A 26,327-nucleotide genomic window follows, 5' to 3' on the forward strand; every position below is an offset into this window, starting at 1 on the left:
AACACTACTCTGTTTAAACGGCTGCAGCAAGGGACTTACTTCCCAGACCAGAAAATAACAGTTGGGGATGTTGAAATGCCTATAGTTATCCTTGGGGACCCAGCCTACCCCTTAATGCCATGGCTCATGAAGCCATACACAGGCAGCCTGGACAGTAGTCAGGAGCTGTTCAACTACAGGCTGAGCAAGTGCAGAATGGTGGTAGAATGTGCATTTGGACGTTTAAAAGGTCGCTGGCACACTTTACTGACTCGCTCAGACCTCAGCCAAACCAATATTCCCATTGTTATTGCTGCTTGCTGTGTGCTCCACAATCTCTGTGAGAGTAAGGGGGAGACCTTTATGGCGGGGTGGGAGGCTGAGGCAAATCGCCCGGCCGCTGATTACGCGCAGCCAGACACCAGGGCGATTAGAAGAGCACACCAGGAAGCGTTGCGCATCAGAGAAGCTTTGAAAACCAGTTTCATGACTGGCCAGGCTACCGTGTGAACATTCTGTTTGTTTCTCCTTGATGAAAACCCACCCCCTTGATTGACTCGTTCTCTGTAAGCAACCCACCCTCCCCCTTCGATCCCAGCTTGCTTTCAAAGGAAATAAAGTCACTATCGTTTAAAAATCATGCATTCTTTATTAATTGATTATAAAAAGAGGGAGAGAACTGACAAGGTAGCCCGGGTGGGGTTTGGGAGGAGGATAGGAGGGAAGGAAAAGGCCACTAAAAAGTTCAAAGTAATGACAGCCTTTTGGTTGGGCTGTCCACTGGGGTGGAGTGGGAGGGTGCACGGAGCATCCCCCCCCCCTGTTCTTACACGTCTGGATGAGGAGGCTATGGAACATGGTGAGGGGGGAGGGAGGTTATACAGCGGCTGCAGCGACACTCTGCTCCTGCTGCCGTTCCTGAAGCTCCACCAGACGCTGGAGCATGTCCGTTTGATCACGCAGCAGCCCAAGCGTTGCAGCCTGCCACCTCTCATCTCGAGCGTCCCTCGTGGCCTCACGTTCACTGGCATCTTTCCTGTACTTTGCTACCATGTCCTTCCACTCATTCAGATGAGCTCTTTCATTGCGGGTGGATTCCATGATTTCTGAGAACATTTCGTCTCGCGTCCTCTTTTTTTCGACGCCTTATCTGAGATAGCCTTCGGGTCGGAGGAGGGAGGCTTGAAAAATTTGCAGCTGCAGGAAGGAGGGGAAAAAGGTAGAGAAGTATTTTAAAAGATACATTTTACAGAACAATGCTTATACTCTTTCACGGTGAACAACACTATTCACTTTACCTAGCACACGTGATTTCGGTACAAGGTCGCATTTTGATCTTAATATTGAGTGCCTGCAGTTTTGGTGTTAGAGAACACAGATGCAGGTCCGGGCAACAGAATTCGGCTTGCATGCGGCCATGGTAAGCCATTGTCTTTCGGCTTCTGCAGCTTTCCTACAAGCAGCACCCTCCTTTCCCACATACCAAGCAAAGCCCGTTGAGTGCTGCGGTTTTCCTGTTAACGTGCAGCAGCAGAAACCAAACTAACCCCCCCCCATCCAATTCTCTGGGATGATCGCTTTATCCCTCCTCCCCCCACCACGTGGCTGGTATCAGGGAAGATCCCCGCCCCCTCTTCCCCCCCCCCCCCCCCCCGCGCTTGGCTAACTGCAGGGAAGGATTTCTTTTCAGCCACAGGCAAACAGCCCAGTAGGAACGGCCACCTCTGTCCCCTTAATTAAATTCCCGTATTTCAACCAGGTTACCATGAACGATATCACTCTCCTGAGGATAACACAGCGAGATAAAGAACGGATGTTGCTTGAATGCCAGCAAACACCGGGACCAGATGCTGCCAGGCTTTGTCATGCAATGATACCAGATTACTTGCTACTAGCATGGCGTGGTCAAGTGTCCTACCATGGAGGACGGAATAAGGCTGCACTGCCAAGAAACCTTGTGGAAAGGCTTTTGGAGTACCTCCAGGAGAGCTTCATGGAGATGTCCCTGGAGGATTTCCGCTCCATCCCCAGACACGTTAACAAACTTTTCCAGTAGCTGTACTGGCCGCGAATGCATCCCAAGTCCTCAGGGCAAATTAATCATTAAAAAATGCTTGCTTTTAAACCAGGTTTTATATTTACAAAGGTACACTCACCGGAGGTCCCTTCCATGGCCTCATTGTCTGGGGGTTGGGAGGGTGCTTCAGTCAGGCTGAGAAAAAGATCCTGGCTATTGGGGAGAACGGAGTGCTGTGTGCTCTCCGCAAGCTCGTCGTCATCCTCCTCCTCCTCTTCCCCATCCGCAGAATCCTCAGGCATGGCTGAGATTACCCCCGCCTCGGAATCCATGGTCAGAGGTGGGGTAGTGGTGGCGGCCCCCCTAGAATTGCATGCAGCTCAGCGTAGAAGCGGCATGTCTGCGGCTCTGACCCGGAGCGACCGTTTGCCTCCTTTGTTTTTTGATAGGCTTGTCTGAGCTCCTTAACTTTCATGCGGCACTGTAGTGAGTCCCTATTGTGGCCTCTCTCCATCATGCCCTTGGAGATTTTTTCAAATGTTTTGGCATTTCGTCTTTTGGAACGTAGTTCTGCTAGCACTGAATCCTCTCCCCATATAGCGATCAGATCCAGTACCTCCCGTATGGTCCATGCTGGTGCTCTTTTTCGATTCTCGGACTGCATGGTTACCTGTGCTGATGAGCTCTGCATGGTCACCTGTGCTCTACACGCTGGGCAAACAGGAAATGTAATTCAAAAGTTCGCGGGGCTTTTCCTGTCTATCTGGCCAGTGCATCCAAGTTCAGATTGTTGTCCAGAGAGGTCACAATGGTGCACTGTGGGATAGCTCCCGGAGGCCAATACCGTCGAATTGCGGCCACACTAACCCTAATCCGAAATGGCAATACCGATTTCAGCACTACTCCCCTCGTCGGGGAGGAGTACAGATATCGATATTAAGAGCCCTTTATATCGAAGTAAAGGGCTTCGTTGTGTGGACGGGTGCAGGGTTAATTCGGTTTAACGCTGCTAAATTCAAGATAAATTCCTAGTGTAGACCAGGCCTAAGCCTAGATGCCTCACTTTGGGTACCCAAACTTGTCAATTTCAACCATAAGTTTTAAATATATGTAACACTTTGGAAAACAGTACGAGGTATTTAGAAAATGGAGTCAGATGTCTCATGCAAATGTTGGAAGCTTTTAAAGATGCTAACTACAGGGTTCCACAATAGGTGTGAAGATTAAATCAGTTACATGGATCAGACTTTCATCCTTCCTGGGACTGTCTGTATGAGCCCTTGCATAAGTCAGGAAGCATCAACATGTACGTTTCGCTGGGCCTGATTCACCATTGCATTGCTCCAGTTTTGTGCTGGGGTAACTCATTGATTTCAGAGGAGTTACATGCTGTTTCAAAACTGGCATCCTGCAGCAGTGAGTCAGGCCTTCTGTAAGCAGCGTTGCTACCACATAGCAAAAGACTTGTAATGTTATCCGAAGAGGATCTTCTAACATCACTCTATGCAATTTTACTTTCTAAGGTTGTGTTATTTGCATGGATGCTTAATAGAATTAATCCTAGGAACTGTGAAAAGGGGAGAAGAATATGCAAGATTAGCATTTCCATTTCATCCTTAATCTAATCTGCAACCTGAAGAGGGTAACACGTGGCACTGCTAAGCATCAGGTTTGGCACTAGCCATGACAAGTGTTTGCAGTTGAAGATGCTCATACAACACTTACCTTCAATGGTCAAATTCACTGAGGTTTCCTGCCAGCTTATATCATTGCTGGCATTGCAGGAAAAGGATCCACAATCTGATTTCTGTGCTTCTGGTATGTACAAAAGACTGAAGTTTTCAGAGACCTGGTAACATCTGTTCCTGGGTAGGGGCTTCCCATCTTTCTTCCAGTCAATAGCTTGCACTTTGCCAACCAGCACCTTGCAGGATAATTCAATGGAGGAACCAGCCACAGTAGAATTTATCTGTATCTGAGTTTTGGACATAGGCTCTGGGGGTGGGGGAAGTGAGATTATATAAACATTTAAAAGTCCTGGTTGAAATGTACAAACTCAGGTATCTAAAGTTAGGCATCTAAATCAAACAATTAAATCTGCTTATCTATATGATAGACGATGATTTCACAAGTTTTAGGAATACATCTAACATCCAGTGATGTAGGCTTGATTAATAGCTCAGTAGACATCAAAAGTCAAATTCTATCAGCTCACATCTAAACTTTCATAGCCTAGGTAATCCTCAGTACAAGAGTTCTGAGATACTGAGTCTTGAGGGAGGTTTTTTTTAACACCATTGTCTTTCAACCTTATTAATTTGTGTTTGTCTCCTTACTCCTTTGCTCTAACCCACTTAGAAATTTCTTGTTCTCAAATGATATGGTCCTGATAGAATCATAAAGAACCTAGTCTGTCAATTCTTAGGGTCCTGTGTAGGGATATTCCCTGCAATATATTTCAGTACGTTCTCCAGTCTAGTTATATAGTTTACCAGAGATGGAGTCTCCACCACTTTTGGAAGACTATTTCTTAGGGTACGTCTATACTTACCTCTGGGTTCGGCGGTAAGCAATCGATCTTCTGGGATCGATTTATCGCGTCTTGTCTAGACACGATAAATCGATCCCGGAAGTGCTCACCGTCGACACCGGTACTCCTGCTCCGCGAGAGGAGTACGCGGAGTCGACGGGGGAGCCTGCCTGCTGCGTGTGGACCCGTGGTAAGTACCTTGTAGTTCGAACTAAGATACTTCGACTTCAGCTACGTTATTCACGTAGCTGAAGTTGCGTATCTTAGTTTGAACTGGGGGGTTAGTGTGGACCAGCCCTCAGTGTCATAGACAAGGTTAAAGGACGTTATGACTATATGCTCCAGAACCTTAATGTACAACTCAGTGAAATCAAAATTGGGATTTCTTGCTTGGGTCAAAATGTACACGTGTAGTGTGGCTAGAACCAGAGTCTCTCTGTTCTTCAGCCACACCATCTTGGATTCTGCTTTCATAAGTTAGTCAGGGTCAAGTTAGGATGACTTTGATGCGAGACCTCCAAGAAAATAATGGTAGTGATATGAGAGTTGGCATTTTCCCTGCAAAGTCAGAATTGACTAAAACTTTTTCCCTCTGATATCCAGCTTATTTTTCATTTTTTAGAAGTGTCATCCCCTTGTCAAGCATAACGGATCCTTGTCCAATCTTACAGGGGTAAATGTTTTATAAATGACTGCAAGGCTGTTTTATGTGGTGAACAGGTTGTGCAGCTGCTTCCTTGAAACATGCACCCGCAGAGCCTCTGTTCACATTAGTGTGATCTATTCAGTAAAAATGTTTCTGTGCTGCCAGCTGTTTTATAAATACTTCTGCTCTTTCACTTACCTAAGACTAGCAGTGTAGTTTGCCTGGCTTCAATTTTGTTCAAATTGACGGTAGCTCTGTAGGTCCCGCTGTCTGTCTCTTGTACGTTTTTCAACAAGAGGGAGCCGTTGGATGAATAGAAAATGACTCTGTCTTTATAGGAATTAGAGATAATAGGTTCTGTTCCAGTTCCATAGTAATCCACAATACCGTGAGTTGGGGCACTACTTATGTATTCCCACTGTATATGTTTTATGACTGTTTGGTCATTGATGGGCAATGCAGTCAACAGCACTGAAGAGCCCGTACCAACGGTTCTATGTTCTTGGGCTTCTGCTGTTTTTGGAGCCCAGTGGAAAACCAGTAGCAGCACTAGAGAGAAAGGGAAGACAGGAAGAGCCAGGCTAATTAGTCTTATGCCGTATTTATCCCAGGTCTATGAAACAATGTTCATTTGGGGATCTAGGACAGGGGAATGGTAATGGGGACCTGTTCCTCAGGGACGTTAATGTGAATCCGGACCAGAAAGGCTGTGATGAAACATTAACCTTTCTGATGGTGGTTGGGTGGCATATGTTTAAGCAGTTGGTGCTCTCTGTCCATTTCCTACTGGACAGGTGGCTGGATCACAATTAGGCCTCATCTATGTTGGTGGTGTGTAGGGTATGTGTAGCTACACGCCACAGTGAAAGGCAGGCTGCATTCACGCTGCGGTGTATAGCTATATGTGCCCGTGAAAGGCTCTGGCTGAGAGGAGGCACCAGGGAAAGGTTCTGGCAGCTCACTGCAGTGGGTGAAAGGCTCTGGCGGTGAGCACGTGGGGACATTGCAGCATAGATGGGGGAGGCACAGCTTGGGTATACAGAAACATGTAGGGTACCTACCCACCAGGTCTCTTCTCTGTTTGCCTAAGCAGTGCCTAACCATCTACACAGTTATTTATAGCTGTACTAGGGGTGTGTGCAGTGAATGTACTCTACACACCACCGTAAGTGTAGATGTATCAATAGAGAGGTGTGAGCCAGAATCCCAAATTCAGACATCCCTGGATTCTGGTGATGTGGGCAGGGGAGGGAGTTGAAATCTGAACCTGTATCTGAACTGCAACTGGCACTCTTGTTTGGCCAGAAGGGATCACTGATCATCTTGGCTGACCTGGGGTATAGCACAGGGCCTAGGACTTTCCTGAAATGATTCCTGGTTGAACTAGAGCATCTATTTTTAGAAAAAGACACCCAATCTTGATTTGAAAATTGCCAGTCCTGGCGAATATCCCGCAGCCCTTGGTAAGTTGTTCCAGTGGTAAAGTGGAAGATTCAGCCCCATACATGCAGAGAACAGGGGTTTAGCGGTCCATTGCCTTTACCACTTAGCCACCTCATCTCAGAGGCTGGCAGCCTCAGAACAGTAGCCAAGAATGGAACAGGCACAGAAGTGGTGCATCCTGACAGGGTTGGGGCATGTTGACAAGGGCTAACGTAGAATGTTTTCATTGCTGTTGTTCCCCATCCTGTGCTTATTGTAGGCCTCGTTTCGAGGGACCAGTTTAAGGGCAGGTCTTCACTACAGGGGGTGGGGTCGATTTAAGATACGCAAATTCAGCTACGCGAATAGCGTAGCTGAATTCGACGTATCGCAGCCGACTTACCCCGCTGTAAGGACGGTGGCAAAATCGACCTCCGCGGCTTCCCGTCGACGGCGCTTACTCCCACCTCCGCTGGTGGAGTAAGAGCGTCGATTCAGGGATCGATTGTCGCGTCCCGACGAGACGCGATAATTCGATCCCCGAGAGGTCGATTTCTACCCGCCGATTCAGGCGGGTAGTGTAGACCTAGCCTAACTCTCCGGGTAGCTTAGAGCAGCTCTGAGGGATACCCTAACTTGTGCCCTGTCTGCCATAGGCCTGGCTACAAGCTGGGACTAGACAAGGCATAGGGATGCTGCAGCCACACCTCCTCTCACTCATTTTTCTGGGAGCTCCACCAAAGGCAGTGGACAGTTAATAAAGCTACCTCTGCGCCTGGCAGGCAGGCCCCTTACCAGAATGGATAGTGGGGAGAGGACTCAGCTGGTCAGCTGCTTTGTGGCCAGTTTTCAGGCCAGAGAGCACTAGTGAATAAGGCCCTCACTGAACAAACTGAGCACTTCTCTCTCAAGTACTCTCCACCCAGCACTTTTCGTGGGCACTCGGGGCTGGTCTTGGGTCAAAATGTACCCCAAGAGAGCCAAAATTTGGGGTCCCAAAGCAAGTGATGGTAATTATTCACCTACAATTCCAGTGGTGCATTAGCCACTGTCAGAAGACAGGATACTGGGCTAGATGGATCATTGGTCTGACCCAGTGTGGCCGTTCTTATGTTCTTCATACCCAGGTAAGTCTCGTCAATGTTATCACTCAGTAAAACAGAGTGGAGTGCCTAAAGCTGGGCTTGAGCTAGTGCAGAGAATGTAATGCGTACAGAGGCTGCACCAGCATATCCTGATTCCCACTCACACGTAAGCTAATTTGTGCTGTTCTGGCAGTGTAAGGTAGCCTTAAATGGGGTGGAAGTGAGTCCCTGAGGATACTCTTCATGAAGAGGATCTCCACAGCCAATGTAGAGCTGGAGTAAGGGCTCTGGGTATGTCTGCACTGCAATATGAGGGTGTGATTGTAGCACAGATAGGCATTAGAAATCATGCCTCATAGTGATAGGCTCAAGTTGCTCAATATAATTTGCTTATAGAGGAGGTTAAGGGAGGGACTTGATCATATCTATAAGCAGCTACATGGGAAAAAATATTTGATAATAGGTTCTTCAATCTAGCAGAGAACGGTCTAACATAATCCAATGGCTGGAAGTTGAAGCTAGACAAATTCAGATTGGAACTACAGTATAATTTTTTAAACGTGAGATAATTTAACTGTTGGAACAATGTACCAACCAATGGTTGTGGTAGATTCTCCATCAGTAGCAATTTTTAAATCAAAACTGGATGATGTTTTTCTCAAAGCTCTGATCTAGGAATTATTTTGGGGCAGTTCTTTGGCCTGTGTTATATAGAAGGTCAGACTAGATGATCACAATGGTCCCTTCTGGCCATGGAATCTACAAATATCAGTGCTAGCTTTAAACTAGCTAACATGGGTAGCAATGGTAGTGAAGACATGGGTGCATAGATTAGCTGCCTGAGTACAAGCTGAGGTATATACTCATGTTGCTAGTACATGCTGAAGCCTGTGCCACCACATCGACGCTACTGCTGTTGGGATTGAAAAGCACCATGGGCAAACTGCCCTGCACTGCTGCTATTTTTAGCTTGCTAACACCTTGTGGGCCATGGGAAGCAGAGCATAAGTTGGAGCAGCCTTGAGGCTGATCTAGATTACACAAGGGGTCAGACAGATCCCGGCTGCTCCAGAATACAGTGTGAAAAAAGGGCTTAAAACAGAGATTGACACACATTTCAGTGTCCAACTAATACTATTCTTAGATATGTTTCGGTACTGGAAGGAATTTATACATACTCAGGCACTGGCTCATAATTCTGTAATTCATCCTGCCGAGGAGGCCTGCACTAGCAGGTAACATTTTGGTACAATGCCAGCAGGACCCTGTGGAAACATACAGTAAAAATCAGCAACACACATGATGGGATCAATGCAATCACTGCAAGTGACCTGCAGTTCCATAGGAGAATGCGAAGGCTGCACATTTAGCATCAGGCACGGCCAGAGCTAAGGTCGTACTTGTTCTAGGGCTGACCCAAGGAGAGGCGGTGGTAGGAGCTGTGTATAGCTTTCCTCTATTGAGGAGTGTCTTAACGCAACATAGGACATTCGGGGCTGTGAAGGATGTTGGAGAAAGGGGAGGAGAGGAATTGTGGAGCTCCTGGGGACCTGACGACCTTCTGGGGAAATTTTGTTTTGCAGCAGCAATAATTAGTAATTGTCCCCAAAGGTTACCAGTGGTCTGAGCACTGGATTAGAGGCCAGGAACCCCTGGGATATAATTCCAACTAAAACTGACCCCCCTCCCTGAGTTAAGTCACTGAGACAAAGATGAAATCAAGGGATAATTTCCCTACCTAACTCAGAACTGTTGTGAGAATCAGTAGTGTTGGTAAAACCGCCCACATCCTTCGTGCCATTCCTGTATCCGCCCCAGTCCCCTCCACAGGGATTCCTGTGTTGGAAAACACAAGAATTGCTCTCTCTTTTCCTACCACCCAAAAAGCAGAAATGACACCAAAAAGGATGGGGAGAAGCATGGCCATGGCCTTATTCCCCAGTGCACCTATCTGTGAGGCGGGATGGATGAACAGGGTGCTATGGAGTGGGGGCAGAGTGTATGTGGGTTCCCCTTCCACACTGAGAGTGTTTGTGTCCCAAAGCAGCAAAACTTCACACTTTCCCCTCCAGATGGGCCAGTGTAATAGTCCCAGACTCTAGCCCTACATATGTGCTAAGAATTATTAGAAACTTATATCCACATCCCTGCCCCAACACGAGAACTTCAGGCCTCCTCCCCAGTACTGAAATTCCATTTTTAAATGTTGTTTTTAGGGGCCCACTGCAGCCAAGGGAACAATTCCCATTCATGAACTTTGAATCAGGCACTTAGTAAATAGATGACTGTGTTTTCCCCATTACCTGAAGGAGAAATTCAGCTTGAAACTGGATTTAAGGCTGCAACAGGTGCATTTAGAAATTGTATTGATCTGCTCAACAAAATTTTAGTACTACAATAGATAGTCTTATGCAGAGAGATATACATGTGTCTGGCAGGTGGAGTCTAACCTGGAAATACCCTTTCGTTTATATGCCTGGCACCTGCTTTTTAATCCCCTGTGACCTTGAACTTCAGGTTTTAACTTCTTTAGTAATCATCTGTGATTATTTGAAACCTAAATCTGAAGCAATATAAACCACCTGCTGCTAGAATTTCTCCTCAGAGATTTATTTTTTGTTAATTCATCCTCATCATCATGGCAAATCCCAAAATGACATGGCCCCCTTACAGACTGAGTGACACTTGGATTGATCTCCAGGGAGGTCTTTAAGCTGGTCTGGTTGGATAGTCAGTTTCTGTCAATCACTGGCAATCTTATCGTGCCACTGAAGGTCTCTAATCTAGAAGGCTGTTTTCAGATTTCCCCCATCCTTTTATCCTATCGACACCCCCTCCTCCTTTTGCCCCTCCCTCTATTACCAGCAATCACAACCCCTGTCCAGTAGGTTTTCCAGGAATACACCTGCTGGTGAAAGTCTTTCCTTCACTATAGTGAAGAAAGGCAGGCCCTGCACAAGAGAGAAGGAATTGCCAGAATTGGGAATTAAATGATCTTCTATGTTACAGTAAATGACAAGGCAGAAATGTCTATTCACTGATATTAGTAACTTACAGTGTCACACACAAAACCTCCTAACTTTGGGCCTCATTCAAATCCCATTGAAGTCAATGAAGAGAGTCCCACTGAACATAAGAACGGCCATACTGGGTCAGACTGAAGGTCCATCTAGCCCAGTGTCCTGTCTTCTGACAGTGGCCAATGCCAGGTGCCCCAGAGGGAATGAACAGAACAGGTAATCATCAAGTGATCCATCCCATCACTCATTCCCAGCTTCTGGCAAACAGAGGCTAGGGACACCATCCCTGACCATCCTGGCTAATAGCCATTGATGGACCTACCCTCCATGAATTTACCTAGTTCTTTTTTGAACCCTGTTATAGTCTTGGCCTTCACAACATCCTCTGGCAAGGAGTTCCACAGACTGACTATGTGTTGTGTGAATAAATACTTTCTTTTGTTTTATGCCTGCTGTCTATTAATTTCATTTGATGACCCCTAGTTCTTGTGTTATGAGGAGTAAATAACACTACCTTATTTACTTTCTCCACACCAGTCATGATTATAGACTTCAAATCATATCCCCCCCTTAGTTGTCTTTTACAAGCTGAAAAGTCCCAGTCTTATTAATCTCTCCCCATACGGAAGCCATTCCATACCCCTAATAATTTTTGTTGCCCTTTTCTGAACCTTTTCCAAATCCAATATATCTTTTTTGAGATGGGGCAACCACATCTGCACGGAGTATTCAAGATGTGGGTGTACCATGGATTTATATAATGGCTATATGATATTTTCTGTCATTGACTTCAAAGGGGTGTAAAACATGCCCCTAGAGAGAGGCTATTTTAGAAGGTTGGGGGAGGGGGGGCGCTGATTAGTCTGGGCGTGTGTGGAGCAGAAAACAGTAATGGATGGAGAAATAGGCATGAGCCTAGAACGGTCCCTTTATAGTGGCCACTGAGGTACGTCTACCCAGCAAGCGGCAGCAAGTCTCAGAGCCCGGGTTGACAGAAAATAGCTGCCCAGACATTGTGGCTCAGGCAGAAGCTCTGACTCTCAAGCCTATGGAGGAAGGTGGGCTCCAGTCCGAGCTGCCATTTGTTGCTCAAACCTGTCAACCCAGGCTCTGAGCCTCGCTGCTGTGGGCTTTGTAAACGTACCCTGACTTAGCTATGTGGCATTGATGAATCAGGCACATGATATTTACTTCTAACTTAATTTTAAAAAACAAACCTCACAGTGAATGGCTGAGTATCATCACTATTGGCGCAGGAAAGGCCCTTGGATGTTATCCACTCCAGCTCCCAGTATCTACTGCCTGTTATGCTATTAGCTGCCTCCTTTTGACCTTCTCCTTTCCGCCCTCCTATCTCTCCTCCACACACAGTGTTTGCTACTCTCACAAGCTCTTTCTAAGCAGATGTTCCCCTCTCTAATGTCGTTACTGTTTACAGGATGTGATAGCCGTTTATGATTTAATGGCTTGGAAGCTTTTTCTTGGACATTTTCCATTTAACTCTTCAAGCACTGAGGAGAATTGTACAAACTAAATCATAGCCCCTCAATTCAACAATCCTCAACTGCTGATGCCTGATTTACCCTTCCTGCAAGTGATCCAACTCCACTAAGCCCCCTTATCCATCCACAAACCTCCTGGAAAGTTCTCCAACCAGATATACGTGGTTTCCTCGTTTTCTCCAGCACCCCTCCTTTTGTTGCCCAACCACTTCCTAGCAGCCAGCTTTGGTATAACTCAGGCCTGCACAACATGCGGCCCGCGGGGGCTCACTGTGCAGCCCGCGGGGGCAGGGCTGGCTCTAGGCACCAGCAAAACAAGCTGGTGCTTGGGGCCGCACATTTTTAGGGGCGGCATGGCCGGCGCCAGAATGCCGCCCCTAAAAATGTGCCCCGGCCGCCCTAGCTCACCTCCGCTGCTGCTGCCGCTCGCGCACCACTACTCGCCCTCCCTCCCAGGCTCTCAAACCTCCGAGACACTCCGAGTGGCCGCAGCGCGGGCGCCGCTTCTCCCCCTCCCTCCCAGGCTTGAGAGCCTGGGGCGAGGAGGCAGGAAAGGGGCGGAGTTGAGGCGGGGCCGGGGGTGGGGTAATTAAAAAACGGGGGGTGGGGGGACGGCCAAAATTGTTTTTGCTTTGGGCGGCAAAAATCCTAGAGCCGGCCCTGCGCGGGGGGATTCCAAACCTCACGCACACAAAGTCCCGAGGCTGGCGTGGCGGCGCTTCCTGGGGCAGGTCCTGGTGGCGTGCCTACCTGCCGACAGGAGCCAGCAATGCGGGCGGCTGAGTCTAGCTCAATCAGACTGACATTGAGTCTGCGGGGGCGGGGCTTTCAGGCGCCCCCCACCCCCACCCAACGCCGGTGCAAAGATATTTTTGCACCCTCGCGCGCCACTGGCCCCCTGCCCCAAGCGGGACACGGGCAGGGAGCCCTCGCACGCCGCCGCGCCTCCACCCCCCCCCCCCCCCGCCCCAAGCGGGACACGGGGATGGAGCCCTCGCGCGCTGCCGCGCCTCCACCCCCCCCCCCGCCCCAAGCGGGACATGGGGATGGAGCCCTCGCGCGCCGCTGCGCCTTCACCCCCCCCCCCCCGGCCCCAAGCGGGACATGGAGCCCGTGCGCGCCGCTGCCCCTCCCCACTGCCCCAAGCGGGACACGGGCACGGAGCCCTTGCCGCGCCCCCCCCCCCCAGCGGGACACAGGGCTCAGCCACCTGAGCGCTTTTTGGCCCACCCCCCCGGGACTCCTGCCCCATCCAACCCCCCGCATTCCTTGATACCCCTGCCCCATCCACCCCCTTCCCTGTCCCCTGACTGCCCTCCGCCGCCCCATCCAACTCCTCTCCTGAGTCCCTATCCAACCACCCCTTCTCCCTGTCCCCTGACCACCCTTGGAACCCCTGCCCCTGACTGCCTCCCACCACCCCATCCAACCCCTGCTCCTTCCTGACTGCCCCCCGGGACCCTTGCCCCCATTCAATCCCCCTGTTCCCTGCCATCTGACCGCCCCGACCCCTATCCACCCCCCCACCACCCCCCTGAACTCCCCTGCCCTCTATCCAACACCCCCTCCCTGCTCCCTTACCGCGCTGCCTGGAGGTGACTGGCGGCGCTACAGCCGCGCCGCTCGGCTGGAGCCGGGCCACGCTGCCACCGTGCAGTGCCTGGAGCACCGGGTCAGGCTGAGCTTGCAGCCCCCCCGCTTCCCGCAAATCAGCTGTTCGCGCAGGAAGCCTGGGAGGGCTGAGAAGCAAGCGGCGGCTTCGCGCTCAGGCCCAGGGAGGCGGAGCAGAGGTGAGCTGGGGCGGGGAGCGGTTCCCCTCCGCGCCCCTCCCCCCGGGTTACCTGCTGTGGCACGGGCGGTTCCCCCCACCCCAGCTCACCTCCGCTCCGTCTCCGCCTCCCTGGGCTTGAGCGCGAAGCCACCGCTTGCTTCTCTGCCCTCCCAGGCTTCCCGCGCGAACAGCTGATTCGCGGGAAGCGGGGGGGGGGGACGGGGAGAAGCGGGGCAGAGTGTTCAGAGGCGGAGGCGGAGCGGAGGTGAGCTGGGGCCGGGGAGCGGGGCGGAGAGCTGGAGCATCCATGGGGTCGGCTCCTAAGGCGCCACTTTTGGATAATGTGCTCAGGGGGAGCAGCCGCTCCCTCTGCCGCCCCCCCCCCCCCCCCCCCCAGCTACGGTCCTGGTCACTTCAACTTACTGGTTGTTAAATTTAGAAGCCCTTTTAGAACCGGTTGTCCCGCTCAGGATAACTGGTTCTAAAAGGGCTTCTAAATTTAACAACTGGTTCCCGCGAACCGGTGCGAACCGGCTCCCGCTCACCACTGGAGACTCCCCTTGCCACTCTCACCCTAGGAGCCAGAGACCTCCCAGCAGGGCTGGTGAGTGCGGCCAGGGAAGGGGGAAGGGTGTGGTGGAGTGAGTGTCTGGGAGATGTGCGGGGGGTGCTGGGCTGTGAGGGTGTGGAGGGCACTGGGCAGTGTGGGAGGTTTGTGTGTTTTGGGGTGCTAGGCAGTGGGGGCCTGTTGGGGGGTGCTGGGCAGTGAGGGAGATCTGTGTGTGTCAGGGCACTGGGGGTCTGTGTGAGGCATTGTTTAGTTGTGGTGGTGGGGCTGTGGGGAAGGGCACTGGGAGGGAGGGAGGAGAAATCTGTGTGTATTGGGAAACTAGCGAGTGGGGGGTTCTATGTGGGGTGCTGATGTGTATTAAGAGTTACCAGCTGGATTGAGGACTGATAGATCTGGACAGAGTTTATATTGAATGGGCAAATGAAAAAGATTGCAGGGAAAAAACAGGAGTACTTGTGGCACCTTAGAGACTAACAAATTTATTAGAGCATAAGCTTTCGTGGGCTACAACCCACTTCTTCGTTGTAGCCCACGAAAGCTTATGCTCTAATAAATTTGTTAGTCTCTAAGGTGCCACAAGTACTCCTGTTATTTTTGCGGATACAGACTAACACGGCTGCTACTCTGAAACCAGGGAAAAAACAGTAAGGTTAGTTTAGCCGTCTTTGACATTTCGACCAATAAGGAAATTAAAATGCATTTGTAATTACATATCTTATTCTTGGCTGATAATCATTTACTGATATTTTTTAGGAAAATTTTCAATTTAAAACACAAACTTTTGTTTTTCTTTTTTTACTTATGATGTCTATCTGAAAACCCATATAAATTGACACAAATTGCAAATTAAAACTTTTTAAATGTATAAGCATTTTACTCACTTGGGCGCATTTGCCTCATGGCACACAAATTTGAACTCTGCTTCAAAAATTTGCACAGAAGAAATTTTTCTTTTACCTTAATTATACTATCTTAGGAGCCTGCTATAACATAGTACCAAGGTTCAATACAAAGTCATATAAAAGTTATACAAAAATGCATAATGCAGAGATTTATCTACAACTGCATTGATTGACTGCTGTGTGCAGTAATATAGTGACCCCTGGACCTACAGGCTTCCACACACCGTCAGTGCCTTGCTAGTGTGCCATGCGCCGTGAGATATCTCTTCTCTTTGTGTGTGACTGTGAGTGTTTCTCTTGTGTGTGAATTTATTCAACAAAATCTTGAGCTTCATAATGGATACCATGAGTGAAAAGAAAAAGAGAAAAATAGAATCAGAGCACAGAGTTTTCAACACTGAATGGACGAATAAATACTTATATACTATTTCCAAAGACAAAATACTGTGCCTCGTGTGTTGCGAAACGTTAGCCGTTCCGAAAGAATACAACCTTCGGTGGCACTTTGAAACTAAGCATCCCAATCTCGCCAAATTGAGCCCAAATGAAAAAATAATTAAAGCAGCCATTTTAGCGAAAAACCTTAGTAGAGAACAGCAAATTTTCAAGAAAGTGAGCACTGAGAACGATACAGTTACTAAAGTAAGCTTTAAAATTTCTAAGGAAATCGCTGCTGCTGGGAAATGCTTGACAGAAGGCGAGTTATTAAAAAAGTGTATGTTGATTGCTGTATCTGAGTTATGTCCAGAAAAGAGGGGAATATTTGAGAATGTCAGTCTATCACGCATGACTGTATGGAGAAGAATAGCTGACATTTCTACCAATTTAAGTGATCAGTTAAAGCAGAGAGTCAGTGAATTCTGCTTTTACTCCCTAGCTATGGATGAAAGCACCGATTTAAAAGACACCGCCCAACTTCTTATTTTTATTAGAGGTATTGATAAAAACTTTGAAATTACTGAAGAACTTGCTGGCATGTGCTCCATGACGGGTTGCACAACCGGAAAAGAAATCTCCAGTGAAGTGATAAAGTGCATGAATGATAAATCATGATTAGATTTCACAAACTTGGTGGCCATTTGTACTGATGGTGCTCCAGCTATGTGCCAAAAAAATGTTGGAGCAGTTACTCTTCTTGAAGAATTTATCGGGAGAGAAATAACCAAACATCACTGCATTATGCATCAGCAGGTTTTGTGTAGCAAAGTCTTAAAATTTGAGCATGTAATGTCAGTGGTAGTTTCCATTGTAAACTACATCCGTTCTAGAGGACTAAAACATAGGACATTTCGAGCCTTTCTTGAAGGGGTAGACACTGAGTGCAATGACTTAATCTACCATACAGAAGTGAGGTGGTTGAGTCGAGGAAGAGTGCTCCAGCGTTTTGTTGCTTTGAAAGAGGAGGTAGCAAAATTCCTAGAAAATGGGCCAATAAAATTCCCAGAGCTTGAAAATGAGTCCTGGAATCAAGATCTCTTTTTCTTTTGTGATATTACAGCACACCTGAATGATCTCAACATTCAACTTCAGGGAAAAAATCAACTTATATTTCAAATGTGTGCAGCAGTGAAAGCTTTCAAAATGAAATTGAAACTTTTCAGAAGTCAGCTGTCAAAAGGTGAAATGTGTCACTTTCCCACTTGTGCACAGTGTATCCCTCAGCACAAACACGCAGAGTTAGGAGAAAAATACGCAAAGCACATCATTCTTTTGATTGAAGAATTTGACAGAAGACTGACTTTGTCTAAAGAAGAAGATGTCCAGTTGAAGCTGATTGAAGATCCCTTTTCTGTGGATCCAGAGGAAGTGCCACTAGATTTGCAGTTGGAGGTTATTGAACTTCAGTGTTCAGCAGTTTACCGAAATAAGCACAGAGAAAGCAGCTTGCGGGACTTCTACAAAAGTCTGGACAATGAAGTTGCATTGAAAACGTTCAGCATTTTTGGACGCACTTACATATGTGAACAAACATTTTCCATCATGAACATGAATAAAAACAAGCAACGTTCTTCTCTGACTGACGACCATTTGGAAGACATTATGAAAATATCCACTTCGAATATGACCCCCAAATGTGACAAGCTTGTTGCCGAAAAGAGATGTAATATTTCTCATTATATTTGCAAAGTAATTATGAAAATTACAAATGTTTTCTTTCAAAGGAACAGATGTTTTTAATCTTTCCATGATTAATTAAAAAAAATTAAAATAATTTAAAAAATTGTTTGATTTAATTGAAAAATTCTTAATAAAGTATCACACACCCTTCCCCCCAAACCTTAGCTGTTTCGGCGGGGCGGTGCTGGGGAAGGAGGGTTTGTTTCCGCTGGGCTGGGCGGTGCTGGGGGGGGGGGGGGGATGTTTCCGCGGGGCCGGGGGGTTTCGGCCCTCAGCTGTTTTCTTTGGAGTAATATGGCCCTCGCCGCTTTACGAGTTGTGCAGGACTGGTATAACTGGTCTTTGCCCTCCAGTGCCAAATTTCACTCTTAGAGATTCTCTGGCATTGGGAAGAATTGACCATCTATTTCCCTTTCCCCTGCTGTTTACACTCACTAATGTATCTTGTACTAAATTAGATTTTAAACTCTTTGGGACCAGGGCTGCCCAGAGGGAGGGCAAGTGGGGCAATTTGCCCCAGGCCCCGCAGGGGCTCCCACGAGAGTTTTTCGGGGCCCCTGGAGCGGGGTCCTTCACTCGCTCCGGGGGCCCCGGAAAACTCTCGCGGGGCCCGGGCCCCCGGAGCTTCTTCCGCTCCGGGTCTTCGGCGGCAGTTCGGCAGCGGGCGGTCCTTCCACTCCGGGACCCACCGCCAAAGTGGCCTGAAGACCTGCGGCGGGGGGGTCCTTCCACCCCGGGACCCGCCGCTGAAGTGCCGGGTCTTCGGCGGCAATTCGGCGACGGGGGCCCCCTGCCACCGAAGACCACAGGCCCCCTGAATCCTCTGGGTGGCCCTGTTTGGGACAGGGGCTGTCCTTTTAACTCTGTGTTTGTACAGAGACTGTCACAATAGGGTTTTATCTTGCTCCTGCGATATTAACTAATAAATACACAACAGTGGACAAAAAAGCAAAAGAAATATTAGGTTATATAAAGAACATGATATAAAACAATACTGAAAATGCAATGACATTATAAATTGCTGGGACGCTCTCACCTGGAATACAGCAGGTTAGAGACTGTATTACCATGACTCTCACTGGCAGCTTTTGTGTAACCACCCACACAGGTGACAGAGGCAAGCGGGACCCCATCTCCTTCATAAAACAGGAATGCAACATCTCCTTATCATGCACCTGTTGTCAGAAATGACACAGGTAGATATCCGAGACGGTCAAATATTTTTGTGTAAAAACTTTTTTCTGATGAAAAATATCCTTTTTGAACATGAACATCTGCATTTAAAAAATTGAATCCTTCCATTTTTTCTGATTTCTCACTGAAATTTTAAAAAATCATTTTGATTGAGTGGGACTCAAAACATTTTTTTCCCCATTTTTCTTCTCCCTTCCCCCTTTCTTACCCCTTCCCTCCCTGCTCTTGTCCACTGAAGAAAATCATACAAGTGTAGGACTGGAAGGGACCTTGAGAGGTCATCTAGTCCAGTCCTCAGTACTCAAGGAAGGACTAATTCCTGACAGTTGTTTGTCTAACCTGATCTTAAAAACCTCCAGTGGCAGATTCCACAAACTCCCTAGGCACATTTTTTCCCCAGTGTTTAACAACCCTGACGGTTAGGAAGTTTTTTCCTAATATTCAACCTAAACCGCCCTTGCTGAAATTTAAGCTTCTTGTCCTATCCTCAAAGGTTAAAGAGACAATTGTTTACCCTCCTCGTAACAACCTTTGATGTACTTGAAAACTGTTATCATGTCCCCCCTCAGTCTTCTCTTCTCCAAACTAAACAAACATAATTTTTTCAATCTTCCCTCATAGGTCATGTTTTCTAGACCTTCAATCATTTTTGTTGCTCATCCGGCCTGCCAGCCAATTTAATCTGGCCCTCGAGCTCCCGCTGGGGAGTGGGGTCTGGAGCTTTCCCTGCACGTGTGTGCCATGGTCCCCGGAAGCAGCAGCATAGAAGCACGTAGGAGCAGCTAGGGGGCTCTGCACACTGCCCCTGCCCCAAGAACCACCCTCAGAGATCCCATTGGTTGGGAACTGTGACCAATGGGAGCTGCAGGGGCAGCGTCTGTGGATGGGGCAGTGCGCAGAGCCGCCTGGCCATGCCTCTGCGTAGGAGCCAGAGGGCAGACATGCTGCTGTTTCCAGGAGCTGCTTGAGGTAAGTGCCGCCTGGGGCCTGCACCCCTGGGCCCCTCCCGCACCCCAGCCCCCTACCCCAGCCCTGATCTCCCTCCCTCCCTCCGAACCCCTTGATCCCAGCCCAGAGCACCCTCCTGAACCCCAAACCCCTCATCCCCAGCTCCACCCCAGAGCCCGCACCTCCAGCTGGAGCCCTCACTCCCCCTTACCCCAACACCCTGCCCCAGCCCACAGCCCACTCCTGCACCCTGAACTTCTCATTTCTGGCCGCGCCCCCAGTCATAGCCCTCACCCCCTCCTGCACCCCAACCCCAATTTCATGAGCATACATGGTCTGCCATAGAATTTCCATACCCAGATGTGGCCCTCAGGCCAAAAAGTTTGCCCACCCTTGCTCTATGCCATTATCTAAATCATTGATGAAGATATTGAACAGAATTGGACCCAGGACTGATCCCTGCGGGACCCCACTCAATATGCCCTTCCAGCTTGACTGTGAACCACTGATAACTACTCTCTGGGAACGGTTCTCCAACCAGTTATTTACTCACCTTATAGTAGCTCCAACTAGGCTATATTTCCCTAGTTTATTTATGAGTAAGTCATGCAAGACAGTATCAAAAGCACTGGTGGGCAACCTGCGGTCTGCACACAGCCTGTCAGGATAATCCACTGGCGGGCCGCCAGACAGTTTGTTTTCATTTGCACGGCCGCCTGTAGCTCTCAGTGGCTGTGGTTTATGGTTCCTGGACAATGGCAGCTGCGGGAAGCAGCGCGGACCACAGGGACGTACTGGCCGCTGTTTCCACAGCTCCCATTGGCCGTGAACGGCGAACCGCGCACGGCCACTGGGAGCTGCGGGCAGCCCTGCAAATATAAACAAACTGTCAGGTTGCCCACCACTGATCAAAAGCATTACTAAAGTCAAGATATACCACATCTACTGCTTCCACAAGGCTTGTTACCCTGTCAAAGAAAGCTAGCAGGTTCATTTGACATAATTTGTTGTTGACAATTCCATGCTGACTGTTACTTATCACCTGATTATCTTCTAAGTGTTTACAATTTTTGATTGCTTGATTATTTGCTCCATTATCTTTCTGGCTACTGAAGTTCAGCTGACTAGTCTGTAATTCCTCGGGCTGTCCTTATTCCTTTATCTATAGATTGGCACTATATTTGCCATCTTCCAGTCCTCTGGAATTTCTACAATTTTCCATGTTCATTATATTAGATGTCCGATCGCTAACCTTTCTGGTGAAAACTGAATCAAAGAAGGTATTTAGCTCTTCTGCCATTTCCACATTTTCTGTTATTGTCTATCCTTGGTATTCTTCTTGCTTCAAATGTATTTGTAGAATGTTTTCCTGTTACCTTTATGTCTCTAGTTTATTTAATCTTGTTTTGTGCTTTGGCCTTTCTAAATTTGTCCCTACATGCTTGTGGTTTTTTTGTTTTTGTTTTTGTTTTTGAATATTCATCCTTCATAATCTGATCTAGTTTCCATTTTTTTGTAGGACTCCTTTTTGATTTTCAGATCATTGAAGATCTCCTGGTTAATACAGAGTGGTCTCTTGCCATACTTCCTATTTTTCCTATGCAGTAGGATAGTTTGCTCTTGGGCCCTTAATAATGGCTATCTGAAAAACTGCCAACTCTCTCAAACTGTTTTTCGCCTTAGACTTGCTTCCCATGGGATCTTACTCACCAACTCCCTGAATTTGCTAAAATCTACCTTCTTGAAATCCATTATCTTTATTCTGCTGTTTTCTCTCTTACTATTCCTTGGAATCAGGAACTCTATCATTTCTCGATCACATTCACCCAAGCTGCCTTCCACTTTCAAATTCTCAACCAGTTCCTTCCTATTTGTCAAAAATCAAATATAGAACCGCCTCTCCCCTAGTTGCTTTCTCCGCCTTCTGAAATAAAAGAATCTCCTATGCAGTCCAAGAACTTGTTGGATAATCTGTGCTCTACTGTACTATCTTCCCAACAGATGTTTGGGTAGCTGAAGTCCACTATCACTGGGGGAGGGATAGCTCAGTGGTTTGAGCATTGGCCTGCTAAACCTAAGGTTGTGAGTTCAATCCTTGAGAACACTTAGGAATCTGGGGCAAAATCAGTACTTGGTCCTGCTAGTGAAGGCAGGGGGCTGGACTTGATGACCTTTCAAGGTCCCTTCCAGTTCTAGGAGATAGGATATCTCCATTAATTTAATTTAATCACCCCAAGTCCTGTGCTTTGGATGATTTTGTTAGTTGTTTAAAAAAAACTAATCCGTCTCTGGAGGAGAAAAGGGGGAGGGGGTACAAATTCCAAACATGTTTCATTTCAGTTTGCATCACATTTTTTAATAATCCTTTTGATAGAAAAATTGAAATATTTTGTGAGAGTTTTTTAACAAAGTAAAACCAGTTTTGTTTCCTTTGAAAATTTTCACTGAAAAGAATTGCCTTTTTTCACCAGCTCTACTATTGAACTTTAGTTCCATTATAATATATTTCTCTCCTATACTGTCCAGCCCTGAGTCTGCTCAGTATTCACACTTCAAACAAAGCCTAAAATTTGTGAAATGCCCTCAGGCTTACATCTGAGTGGTGCAGACTCCTTCTCTGCTTATGCTTAAATCAAGGTGATCTATTATGTACTGGGACTATAATCTAAATAATTTCCCCAAGCTATTGAGGAGCAATAGATCTGCATGTAATGCACATGGTTTGATAATGTCTTCAAAAGTGCAGTCAGAGTGTTATTGTTAAAGCATTTATTTTGCATTTTAGAAAGTGAAAATAATCTAGGAAGACTGAAAATAAAATAAATTTTACAGAAACTATACAATACAGTTTTGCAACAGCATAAACAAAGTAATAGAACAGTAATGCTAGTAAGAATTTTATGTTACAAAGGAAAAGCAAAGAGATAGTTCCACTTACCAGCAGTTGCCTGTGGGAGCTCACCCAGATCTCTTTACATCGGGAACTAGCAGCATCTGAAAACTGCAAAGGAGACTGACCATGTGACTTTTCCCCCCTGTCACGCCTCTCTCTAACAGTCATGTTTGCCTGATTGGTTATTTTGAACAACACAGGAAAGTAAAATATGTGAGCATTCAGTTCAAGGAAACTGACTCATCAACACTCCTTTGTGCATTAACTGCCAGCCATTGTGTGACATTTTAAGCAAAGTATCCAATACATTAATTTGCATATTAGCAAATGTGCAAATTACCCTAAACTTCATTTTTAAAAGCTTTATGGATAGAAACGGAGGTCAGTGGAATGGGACAAAGGAAACAAAAGTGTAGTTCTGGGTAGAGGCAAGGTGTGTGAGGTTCATGTACCCTCCCCTCAGTTTTATGCCTTCCATTTAGCAACAGCTTCAGAGGTTTTCAAGCTGGGGTACGCCTCCCTCAAGGAGCTTGGAGGAATGTTGGGTTTTTTGCGGGGGAGGGGAGGAGCAGTGATGCCAGGCGGCTCAGGTCAGTTCCACATGGTGGGGCTCAGGGATGGAGCACCACCTCCACCCTGAACTCACCTCAGCGGGCTAACCAGCCTGTCTGGGTTGGGGGGAACTTTCTGAGCTGAGCCCCTCCGCCCCCGCACCTTGGAGTTACAGTTTTTGGTTGAGTCAGGGGGTGGAGGTGGCGCTCTCTCCCCAAGCCCCGTGGCATTGCCGCTCCCCCCCCCCCCCGAACATTCCTCTGTGCCCCTCTTGGGGGCATGCCCCACAGTTTGAAAACCTCTGTTCTAGATTCAGAGGCAATGCCTGGGGTCGTCATGTTACCCGGGGTTCTTTCAACCCAAAACTCTTGGTAACTTTTACTCTGTGCGAGGAGGTGTCAGGAAATAAATCAGGGGAGACACGGCCGTCCGACTGATAGATGGCTGGCACAAACAGGACAACACAAGAGTGCTTTCACTTAAAGCTGATCTTTACTTAGTCTCAAGCACTTACACACGTCCGCAACAAGATTAGTAAAACACCCCCAACCCTTGATAATTACCAAAGCTGAGTGTGGCTTTCAAGTGACACAGTGGCAGGCTTCCGGTGGCCAAATCTTCCATCTGCTGGTGGGGACCGCAGGATGTATCCAGAGGGAGAGTCCAAAAAGAGTCCAAAAGAGTCCCCAAATGAGTCCAACTATCTCAAGCTTTTTCCCCTTATTTATACACTAGTAATAGAATGACATGTCCCTTAAAGAAACCTTGTTAAGTAAGCAGTTTCAATGGTCAAGCAAGAGGTTCCTTCTGATTAACCAGGTGTGGGTTTTTCCAGAGTTTGCAGCCTTGAGACCCAATAGACATTCCTGGGGCATAGCCTACTCTTTTAAAATGCATGTATCAGCAACTTCAACACAATTCTTATCAGGAAGGACGCGGAGTCAAGCTGCCCTTTCTGTGGCACCTCAAACCTCTCCCCCCTCCTGCCTTGGTCAAGCTGAGACTGCTGAATGGCCAATTTACAGCTTGCTGACTAGGCTGCCTTTTAACAATAAGCCATAGTGGTTTCAGGCACTTTACTGGTTTGCCAAAATCTCCCCGTACAGTCATGCCCCGCCCCACACCTTTAAATTGTGCCCCCCCACTACCAACAGTTACATATTGCCTCTGGGTCTATGGGGTGGGTCAAGCAGATAACAGAGGTTGCCTGTGCAAGGACACCAAGCAGAGACCCCTGCATGATGCCCTCTGCTCCGAGTCCCGTGCTCCACAGTGGATTTCTGTCTGGATGCAGGAACAACCAATGCAAGGAATTCAGGCAGAGGGAGCCTTGCAATGAAGCCTCTTACACAGACAGTTTGGCCAAGGCCAGGAGGAGATTTACACGGATTGCTTGGGACATTGTGGAGTGAACAAAAGGAAAAAAGTGTGGGAGGAGTGCAGCCAGAACTTCAACAAGAGGTTCTGGAGAAGCTGAAGTAGGGGGCAGCAACCTGCTATGCACCAAGGACTTCTTCCTCTAGAGCAGGCCTGCAAAACTCATAAAGCAGCGAGGGCCATATTACTCAAAAGAAAATAGCTGAGGGCCGAAACCCACCAGCCGCCCCGAAACACCCCCCCCACCCCAGCGCCGCCCGGCCCCGCGGAAACAACCCCTCCCCCCCCCAGCGCCGCCCACCCCTGCGGAAACAAACCCTCCTTTCCCAGCCCCGCCCCGCCGAAACAGCGATATTGAACCTTGATAATATGTTATAGCGGGCCCCTAAGGTAGTATAATTAAGGTAAAAGAAAAATGTCTTTTTGCTAGAAGTAGAAAAAGATCTTCCCCCCACCTTGTAATCAATTGCCCTGTTGAATGAATGAGGTGTGAATGAGAAAGGCGTGGAAGGCAGGCACCTCCAGACAGCTGCAAGCCTTGGAGAGGGGATGGGAGCCAGACCAAGGACAATTAAACTTGTCAAGTGGGCTGACTAGAGAAGAGCAGACATACTGACAGCTCGGGGGTTAGAAGCAAGCACCTTCCTTTGGGAACACCCGCTTTGCAGCATTGGGACAACCCCCAGCCCAGAGAAAAGCAGCAAAAAGGACCAATTTTTATGAGAGACAAGATCAGTAGAACAGGTCAGCCACCGATTCGCTGCTCGCCTCCTCACCCCCCCTCCCAAGTATAAAGCCCCCCCGCCACTGCCCGCCCGGCTCGTCATCCCCCCCACCCTCCCCCGGCTCGCCTACTCACTCTCCGCCGCCCGCTCGCCTCCTCAGCCCCCCCACCACTACCCGCCCGCTCGCTTCCTCAGCCCCCCCACCACACCTGCCCCCCGCCACTTCCCGCCCGCTCGCCTCCTCAGCCCCTCACCCCCCCCAGCTCGCCTACTCACCCCCCTGCGCTGCCGCCGCTGCCAGCTCACCTGCCTGTCCGTCGCCGGCTTGCCTGCTCCCCCTGCCACCAGCTCACCTGCCTGCCCGCTGCTGGCCCCTTACCTTCTGCCGCTGCCCCCACCCCCTGCCGCTGGCTCATCCTCACTCCCCAGCCTGCCACTGACCTCTTCACCACCCCACCCACCCCCCAGCCAGCCAGCCGTTGCCTTGCCCCACCCCGCCGGTTGCCTACTCACCCCCCGTGGACCACACAGTGAGCCCACGCGAACCACATGAGGACCACGGGCCATATGTTGTGCTCTAGAGAGAGGACGGGCCCAGAACCTTCCAGTCTTGCCAACCTTGTGGAATGGCTGGAATGGAAACAAAGATTTTCTTAGGCATTGTGACAGGGCTTGACTCACCACTGTGGCACCTCCTGCTGGCTGTCCTGGGGATTAGCTCTGTATACCAGCGCAGATCTCCTCTGGTAATGTCTTGCCACTGTCACTTCTGCTCCAGGGACCCATGTTACTCCCAGGACCGCAGCATCCTCTTCATTACACAGCCCGCCGGCTGTGCCACACTCCGTGTTCCCCCCTTCTAGGGGACAGTACCTCCATCCCTCACTCCAGCCACTTCCTCAGCGGCAAGTGGGGGGGGGGACTTGGGCCCACCCACTACTCCAGGTCCCGGCCAACCTGCTGCGTCCCCTCTGACTCCTCTGAAGATCTCCCAGGGCCACTTCCTCGCAGCCCCAGCACCCCTCTTGCTCTTGCCCTTGCTTCAGGGCCTCAGCCTGCAGATCCCTGCAGCCCG

General features: G+C 48.5%; 1 protein-coding gene across 1 annotated transcript in view; it reads right to left on the minus strand.

Moving 5' to 3' along the window:
* LOC135884059 (uncharacterized) overlaps positions 1-22,720 on the minus strand; it is a 39,577-nt gene extending 16,857 nt beyond the window's left edge. Inside the window, exons 1-5 of the mRNA XM_065411353.1 lie at positions 22,644-22,720; positions 18,600-18,738; positions 8,858-8,944; positions 5,371-5,721; positions 3,722-3,991 (exon numbers count right to left, since the gene is read on the minus strand). Of these exons, the coding sequence (XP_065267425.1) occupies positions 3,722-3,991; positions 5,371-5,721; positions 8,858-8,944; positions 18,600-18,723 (832 nt within the window). The 5' untranslated portion in view covers positions 18,724-18,738; positions 22,644-22,720. The remainder of the gene's footprint in view (positions 1-3,721; positions 3,992-5,370; positions 5,722-8,857; positions 8,945-18,599; positions 18,739-22,643) is intronic.
* Positions 22,721-26,327: the final 3,607 nt, after the last annotated feature.

This window comes from Emys orbicularis, chromosome 9 (assembly GCF_028017835.1).
Source record: "Emys orbicularis isolate rEmyOrb1 chromosome 9, rEmyOrb1.hap1, whole genome shotgun sequence".
Lineage (NCBI taxonomy): Eukaryota > Metazoa > Chordata > Testudines > Emydidae > Emys > Emys orbicularis.